General features: G+C 33.6%; 1 protein-coding gene across 3 annotated transcripts; it reads left to right on the top strand.

Moving 5' to 3' along the window:
• Nucleotides 1-276: 276 nt before the first annotated feature.
• Nucleotides 277-3,914, top strand: LOC120074771 (triacylglycerol lipase OBL1-like). Of its 3 annotated transcripts, none has more exons than XM_039028016.1 (5): nt 277-732; nt 2,310-2,503; nt 2,634-2,667; nt 2,784-3,400; nt 3,479-3,643. In XM_039028016.1, exons 1-5 carry the CDS (start codon nt 375-377, stop codon nt 3,506-3,508), a joined length of 1,233 nt encoding a protein of 410 aa, XP_038883944.1. In that variant the 5' UTR covers nt 277-374; the 3' UTR covers nt 3,509-3,643. The 3 variants fall into 3 exon arrangements, with proteins under 3 accessions (XP_038883944.1, XP_038883945.1, XP_038883943.1); XM_039028017.1 differs by having other exon boundaries at nt 3,473-3,614; XM_039028015.1 differs by having other exon boundaries at nt 281-732; nt 3,501-3,914.
• The last annotated feature ends 5,288 nt before the right edge of the window (nt 3,915-9,202 follow it).

Raw genomic sequence — 9,202 nt, 5'->3', positions numbered from 1 at the left:
TGTTTACCTTGCTTCCACTTCTACTTGCCTATAATAAAGGCATTCTGATATATGAATAAGATAAGCAAGTTTATTTACTCTCTTGCTCAATAAGGTGATTGCTTTGTTTTTTCCTTCTAAAACACAGTCCACAAAAACGCCAGAGTACAGAAGGGGCCTGCAGGTCACATTGAATAATAGAATGCATTTTACACGTGGGTTTATTTTATTTTATTCTGGACAAGCTTTTGAGTGGATAAAATTGAGTAACGGTCATTATTTATTTACGAAGGAGAGGCAAGGAATCAGATCTGCAAAATAATTGTATATAACAGAAGTCCTAGAGAGATAAGAGTTGAGAGTTAGTTCCCCCAGAGGCCAAGGGATCGATTATTATGATGAGCTCAGGCATGGGTGGTGGTGGTGGCGGCGGCGGCGGCGGCGGTGCTTATAATTGTAACAGCGGCTTCTCCAATAGCTATATGCTTCTGAACACGGAAGAAGTCAAGTTCTTGGATTTGTTTCGTCTTTTGTTTTCCAGCAACCTCAAGAAAAGAAGATTTGTAGATTCCAGTCGCGCCAGAGAACATAATTTCTGGCATAGATTCTTCATTTTTCTCTCTATTATCGTCCTTAAGCTCCTCAGATTCTTTGACAAACCCCTTGCCTTGCTTGGCTTCTTACTCGAGTCGTCTCTCAATTTTCTATCAGCTAACGGCGGCTTTTCCGGCGTTCTCTTCAACTTCTTACGATGTAAGTCCCCTCTTTTAATTTCATAATTTCTTCACTTTTTTTTTTTTTTTTGAAGTGAGGGGTAAATTAAATTTTACTAGTTGACTTTTCGTACATATAATTTTGAAATTTTAAGAGGCTAAACGGAAGACTGTACCAATCCTAATGTTCTTAGCCATTTTTTTCTATTTTCTATTTTTTCTTTTATAGTTTTAAGCAAAGCCATCTTTTTTGGGTTTGATTACTGTGGATAACTATTTGACGATTTTTGTGAAAATTTTTAAACCTCCAAAAATAGGGGAGTGTTGAAATATTAAAATTTATCGGAGGTTGGAAACATTATTTAAATGGATAGATATTTATCTCTTTATATTTACATGAGTTAGTGATAAATATAGAAATTAGACTCAAAATATTATTAATAGATATAGCACAATAGAAAATAATTTGTTGATATAGTAAAATTTAGATTTAGTTCTCAAAGTCTATTAATGATAAATTTCTTCGCTATTAACAACGAAATCTATCGTCGATAAATTTTACTAAATTTACAATTTACTAAAATTATTTATATACACTTAATTATTAATCAAGACAATAATTGTACAGCCTCTGTCCCTTTATGGTGTGTTTGCGGTGATTCAACAATAAATTATGAAAACGGCAATACAGAATAAGTTTAGAAAATAATAGTAAATATCGTGTCAATGGTCCTCTTGATTATATATGTGATATATTAATATTTATAATTATTTTGGAAAAAGACCCACTATTTTTAATTTCTTGGTAATGGGCATAAAGTCATACACATTGCATTTCACGTTGTACTTGTACCTAACAATAAACCTTTCTTTAACTAATCATTTTTTCAATTTTATTCTCTTTGTAAAATCTGACCCATCTTTTTTAACATTTATTTCTCATTCTTTAACTAAAATGTTTTTTCTTTACATCTGTCTAAGCCCTCTTTCTCTCTAAAGTTATTCTCTAAAACTTTCCTCATGCTAACTTTTAGTAAACTGTACTAAAAAAACAAAAGAAGAAAAGACAAAAGAAAATTCCTGCCTCCACATAATTTTCTACGCATCTTTTTATTTTTTAATAAAAACTAAAAACATATTTTAAAGATGTTCAGTTTTCAACTTACAAAAAGGAATGATCAAAGACATATGACTTTCGTTTTTTAAAAAATAGAAAACAAAGAATTCAAAAGCCAAAGTTCACGTATGACGATTGATGATCATTTCCTTTATAGTTGAGTGTATTTAGACTCCTTCACTTGAAAACTTTCAACTATCAATTTTGAATGTAAAATAATGCTCCTTATTGTTAACTAATTCTTTTGTGAAACTTCCACTATTATTATTTAAGGATGATAGAACATGCTAATTTTAACGCCTTCTAAGGTATTTAGAAAGGTTCAACTATTAAATTAATAGACTTGATGGAACCAACTATTACACACAAACGCAAAAGCTCTGAAGATCTATTCTATTAGAACGTTTTTAAATTACAAATCTATAAAGAAACAAAGTTTAGAAGTTCATAGACATACTCGACAAACATATATATATGGGTGGTTTAAATTTTTGATGCAGTTAAGTTGAAGATACCGGATAGCTCGTCCGCGGAGTACTTGTCAATGATTGGTCATTTGGACAGCAGAGTAACATTGGACAAAAGTATAAAGCCTGGTGATGTCAATTACTTCGGTGCCCTCTGCATGATGGCTTCTAAACTTGCGTACGAGAATGAAGCTCACGTTACACAAACTGTCAACAATATCTGGAAGGTTCTCTCCAAATTTCAAAATTAATTTCATATTTAGTATTTACTCTTCTCAACTCAAATACATCTAGAATTCATTCATATTTAACATATATATTCTTTTACTAATTTTTCCTTCTATCAAATATATGTAGATGGAGTTCTTGGGATTTTTCAACTTTTGGAATGGTAACAAAAGAGAATATAACACATATCCCTCTCTTCCACTTTTTTTGCTACTCAACTTTAATTTTATTCAAGTATAAATGATAATCTAATTAGTTAATTGTGTATTTAATTTCTAGACTATCAAGAAAAATGCTCAACACAAGCCTTCATGATGCGCGACAAGAAAGTTGATCACGACACCATCATTGTGTCCTTCAGAGGCACAGAGCCATTCAATGCCGACGACTGGAGCTCCGACTTTGACATATCTTGGTACGAGATCAAAGGCATGGGAAAAATCCATGGGGGATTCATGAAAGCACTTGGCTTACAAAAGTGTATTGGGTGGCCCAAAGAAATAAAACGACAAGATCACCAAAGACGCTCATTGGCTTACTACACCCTCAGAGAGAAGCTGAAAGAACTTATGAAAGAAAATGAGCGGACAAGATTCGTAGTGACAGGGCACAGCCTAGGCGGGGCTTTGGCCATTCTATTTCCTTCTATTTTGGTGTTCCATGAAGAAAAATTATTACTGGAAAGATTAGAGGGAGTGTACACATTTGGACAACCTCGGGTTGGAGACCGCGAATTCGGGGAGTTTATGGTGAAATCACTCTCACAATACAATATTCGTTATTACAGATTCGTTTATGGGTTTGACATGGTCCCTCGGCTGCCCCTTGACGACAAGGCGTTGATGTTCAAACACTTTGGACCCTGTATTTATTTCGACTGGAACTATGATGCGCAGGTAAGTTGACATTTTGATTTTATAGATTAAAAAAGAAGTATATTTTTGAGTGTAACCCTTTTAATAATTTAGTGGTAGTGTGTTATTGGGGAATTGTCAGATTCTTGAAGAAGAGCCATTCAAAAACTATTTCTCAATAGTGGGAGCAGTGCTGATGAGAATACATGCATGTTTGGAGATAGGAAGAAGCTTCACAATAGCGTGGAGAAGAGGAAAGGATTACGAGGAAAAAGTATTTTTTAGAATTGTGAGGTTGTTTGGATTGTTGTTGCCTGGAATTCCTGCTCACTGTCCTCAAGATTACGTTAATTCAACTCGCTTGGGTTCCACGGATCGTCTTCACAGCGAGTACGATGTCAAAATTCAGTAGATTCTTTTTAATTAAAATTAAAATATTACTGTTTGATCATATGTGTGTAATGAATGCCTCTCCAAATTAAACGTACATTTTAATTGGAAGGATGTATATCCTTATGTTCGACCATCTCTTATTTGTCACTTAATTGGTTTGTAATTGACATCTTTCTCTGTTAAGATTTTTTTTTTTAATATTAGAATTGGAAAAAGACAAAGTATTTAGTTGCATCTAACTACATCGATTTTTGTGAAGCCCATTTAATTATATATTTTCATATGGAGAAAAATATCAAACTATTTATAGAAATAATAAAAACAAAAAAATATATTTATGGATATTGATAAAATTTTATCAGTCTTAGACTTGTATTAGTTAATATCACCGACAGAACACGAATGGATTTCTATCAGCCTCTATCAATGAAGATTAAAATTTTGCTATTTTGTATAAATAGTTTACCTTATTTTTCTATTTTTGAAAATCTCCCTTTATTAGATTTAATTTATATTAAATTAAAGCAAGATTTTTCGTAACATCATTCCCTTGATTTTAGGAGTTTTTGATTTTGAAAGATATTTTTTTTCAATTAGTTACAAACTTTTCACAAATTTTTCCGTCTTACTGTAACGACCCGATCTTTTGAGTACTCTGATGAGGGTCGTTACTCATAATTACACATTTACATTCAAAACATTTTGATCATTGAGGAAAATAATTTTTCAATAAAATAATAAAGACAATTTTCCAAAATAAATAACAAATAAGAAAAACCTTTGTTCGGGGCCCCTAAAATAATGAAAAAAAATAAGTTAAACAAATAAAATTTTGACCAACATCGAGTTTCAAGTCAAAACTTTTAAACAGCTTGAAAACTAAACTGAGCGGAAGCGATTTACATGTCCCATATGGCACGATCACAGGTTCCTCTCGTCACCCACCTCCGTTCCTATCCTTACCTAAAAAACATAAATTAAGAAAGGTTGAGTATAAAATACTCAATAAGTGATCCCATTACCGGGATCAGGCTATGCATCCACGAGCAGAGAATGATGGCTCGTGGCTCATACAACTACATTGGTTTTTTATGATGAAAGGGAACCAAAAGATGTACTATCTTGCCTTGATACGCATGTCTAGCAGCCTGTAGGCACACTATCAAACATGGAAATAACATGAACGTGAACCTGTCGATTCACGCATGTCTAGCGGTCCGTAGGCACACCGTTAAACATGAAACATGAAAAAAATAACATGAACGTAAACCTGTCGGCTCACGCATGTCTAGCGGCCCGTAGGTACACCGTCAAACATGAAAAATAACATGAACGTAAACCTGTCGGCTCACGCATGTCTAGCGGCCCGTAGGTACACCGTTAAACATGAAAAATAACATGAACGTAAACCTGTCGGCTCATGCATGTAGCGGCCGTAGGCACACTGTTAAACATGAAACTAGACCCGTCAGTCCTCTGAAATAAAACATGCGTCAAGGCAAGACGGTAAACTATCCTATTGGTATATTCACACATCACATACATAATTTCAGTACTGATTAGAAATTTGAACATGCTCATAATACTCATAACTATCATGCAACAAGTAAAACATAATGACAAAATCATGCTTCAAGAGTCCATTAGTTAACTTTATAATTCTAGACTAGGTCGCCTGGCACAAAGGCACCGATAATAGTACCACTTACCTCAACTTGATAAAAAACACAAAACAAAATCTCCTTAGAACTTCTTTAGCACATTTGAATCAACCTAAAGTTGTGGTTTGGTCCAAGAAAAATTCCAATACTCGATTTAATTAGCCAATCTGATCATGAATTAAATCCAAAATCAATAACTTAATTTTTCCACTATTACTCTCAATCTAAAAGAATAACCAACCAAACAACTTACCCAAAACTTACTGATCTTTACCAATTTTCTGCAAAACAAAAAATGGTCTCTAGCTTGATGGTCAATGCCTCAAAACTTCCAAATCTTGAATCTAAGTTTCACATCAAAGAGAGGTTACTAATTTAACCCAAAATCGAATGGGTGAATTTCACATCGCAGATTATAAGGAAAATAAGTCTTACCCAAGGTTTTCCTCAAAATTCTGACAAAGATCGGTGGCTCGTCGACTTGTGGCTGCCATAGATAGGCAGCGGGTGTCTCTGTCAAACGATATAAATTGTTTAGACTAGTGGCTGGTAGTGAGGATTTTGCATGAGGAGGGTTTGCGAGGGTGAGAGAGAAGGAGAATTTCTAGTTTTACAGATTTTATTCAGCATCGATTACGAACAAACCAGAGCTTTGAACAACGATCCAACCGTTCAAAATGAAACTCTATATGTCTCAAACAGACTGACCAAAATTGAGCACCATCCAACGGTTTAAACTCTGGAAATTGACACTTTTGTGAAAGCTGTCGCTGGAAAACTGAATTGCTTTCTCCCAATTTTTTTTTTTTTTTTTTTTTTTGTCTCTTTTCACTCTCATTTAATTTCGAAAAAAAAATCTCAATTCTTTTATTGTTTCAAATTTTGAAAAGATAAATAAAATATTTTATCACAATATTTCAAAATCTCCAAAGATTTATTAAATTTATAAATCAATTAACTTTTCAAATTAATAGTTGACCCTAAAATCCAAAATTAAAGGGAAGTAAAATTCAATATTTCAAGATAATCAGTTCGAATATCTAATCAATTAAATTCAACTTAACAATAAATTTTTCATTATTTCAATTTATCCCTATTTCCAAATGAAAGGGAAATTTAAACTCAATAATTTTAGATAATTAACTTAAATTTTCCTAAAATGGGGATGTTACACTTACATTATTCAAATTTTAGACCCAATATAATTCAGAATCTAAACTAAAGAATTTTGGGCTTAATGTCAGTTGGAAAAAGTGAAATCAGATGTATAATGTTGGTTTTTGTTTTTTTTTTTAAAAAAGCGGATTTTTAATGTCGTTTTAAACAACATTGTAGGTACCTTTAAGGTGGTTTTAAAACTCGACATTAAAGACTCTTTAGTTTATCCTCTCACTTTCTATTTTCCTTTTTTTTTTTCATTTCCCTCTTCACTCTCCCCCTATTTTCTTTTTCCTCTCATTCTCACATTCCTTCTTAGACCCTACTTTCTCTCACTCCTCTCTTCCGAAATCTTGATCATTCGTCCGTCGATCGTGGTGAAGAGTCTTTCGGTGTATATCAGCCTCCGTGCAGGTCTATTCTCGTGCAACCCGCGCCATCGCACCAATCACTCAGATTTGTTGGTTTTCGCTGGATCTCCTGCTCGTTTCGTTCGTCATTCGTGTGTCTCTGCCGGATCTACTACTCGTTCCATCGTCGTTTCTGTGTCTCTGCCAGATCTGCTGCTCGTTTCGTCGTTGTTCACATCTCTCCGTCAGATCTGCTGCTCATTCCGTGTCGTTCGCGTGCCTCCACCGAATTTGGGTGTCTGCTCCAAAGCGTCATAGCCACACATTGTCGTTCGCGTGTCTCCGCCGCACACATCGCCAGGTTCGTTCTTGACCAAATATCCCCGTAATTTTCACTACTCTACTTCTCAGTTTTTAAAAGAAGTTGGTCAACTTTCGCATGAAAGAAGGTAAAAGAACAAGAGTTCGTGCTATTGTTTATCAAACTTTTCATCTCTATATCTGGTTTACTTGTAAGTTTTACTGGGTATGCCTTATATACTGCTTTTGGGCAACCCTCTCAACAACTAAGAGATCCATTCGAGGAACACGGGGACTAGCCTTTTGTATACCTATCTGAATACAATTTTTGACCGAAAATGAATACCTCAGAAAGAAAAAAGTTAATAAATACCTTTTAACTTTTGAAAATTGAGCTCTAACAAATGAGATCAAAGATTTTTGTGACAGTTGCAAGCCAACAAATTGGGACTTCCACAAGCCTTCGACACTCACACCATCAACAACAAGCCAGACCCTCTCTTCCCGTGTCCCGACAAACATATTTCCATTTTTCCCTTTAAAATTTCTAGTATTACACGCAATCTTCAAACTCCCATTCCTAATTCGACTTAAACATTAATTTGATGGGTTGTAAAGAAGTTTTTAGATGAATAAATATATAAGAGCTCCTTTGTTTTTATGATAGTGTGACAAAATATAGTAGAGCTCTTAAAAAGCAATTGTTTTACATATATGAGAAGTTGCATTTTTCAGCTTGTCTTCGATAAGGCTAAAATGTATAGTGATGTATTTTATTTAGTAAGAACAATTGCTTCAGACTAACTAAAGAAAACGTAAAACATATAATCATTTGGTAGCTTTTATTCAAGTTCTTATTGTTAGTTTCTATTTTCCTTTAGTCTTGTCATAATTGAATATTATTCTGCTGATTTTTTAATGTTTGCTGTTAATACCTTGCCTACTTGTTTTTTATTATCTGTGTGAGTTTCTATACTGTTATTGACTATAGTTCTTTTATGTCTTTCATCTTGAGCAAGCTTTAATAAGTATTCTTTTATGGATTTATCTTGTCCAGTTGATATTGAATAGTGTTCTCTTGCTTGGCTCACGTAGCCAAATGATTGTAGGTAGGCCAATAATACCAAGTGCAGTTGTGTAACTCCCTTAGTTGGTGGAGTTCAATTGGAGTGTCTCTTTGTTCTTGTTTTCTATCCCTAAAACTTGCCTGTTGATTTTTTTTTTTTTTTTTTTTTTTTAGTTTCTACATTGTTTGATTGTAGAGAAAAGATATCAAGAAATAGGCAAAATGGGTATGTTTCTATAGTGGACACTTAGAACAAGTGGAAGAAGAAAGAGGGCAAAATGGGTATTTGGGTTTGTTTACTTCAAGATTTTTGTTCTAGTTTAGAACTTCAAAACTCTCCTTGTAGATTTCTTCAGACATTCTTCACGTAGGGTAGTTGTGGGATTTATGGAGTCATTTCATAATTTTTTAAAAATAGAAGTGTTATGCAATTATTTCTATTATTGTTTCAAAACATTTATGAACTTGAAGAAGCAACAAAATTTAATTTCGTATTAGAGAAAATCTCTTTTTCCAAATACTATAGGTCTTGAAGAACATCGCTCGGAGAAGAGAAAATGTCAAGAACATCATTTTGATGTTTATGAGAAATGCAAGAAGAGAGAGGTATTTTCTTAACTTAGTTATGTGTAAATCCTGATCTATTGATTGATTGTTGAATGCTTAGATTTTGTTATTGCTCCATAGATCTACATGTTAGATCTATGATATGTTTCCATCTGTTAGGTATTTTATTCATTGTTAGCTTTTCTTGAAGTATTTATAGAAAGTGGTTGTGGAATATTATTGGGAACATTGCTCGGAGAAGAGCAAACCTCTTTATGCTTTTTCTTGGGGAACTCTAGATTCAACACATTCATTACAAGAATTTTGCTTTGAATGTACCATTTATGCACATTCCCAATAAACATGGTTA

Source organism: Benincasa hispida, chromosome 3 (genome assembly GCF_009727055.1).
Source record: "Benincasa hispida cultivar B227 chromosome 3, ASM972705v1, whole genome shotgun sequence".
Lineage (NCBI taxonomy): Eukaryota > Viridiplantae > Streptophyta > Magnoliopsida > Cucurbitales > Cucurbitaceae > Benincasa > Benincasa hispida.
The sequence above is the reverse complement of the archived record's forward strand: the minus strand, read 5'-3'. Positions and strand labels throughout refer to the sequence as shown.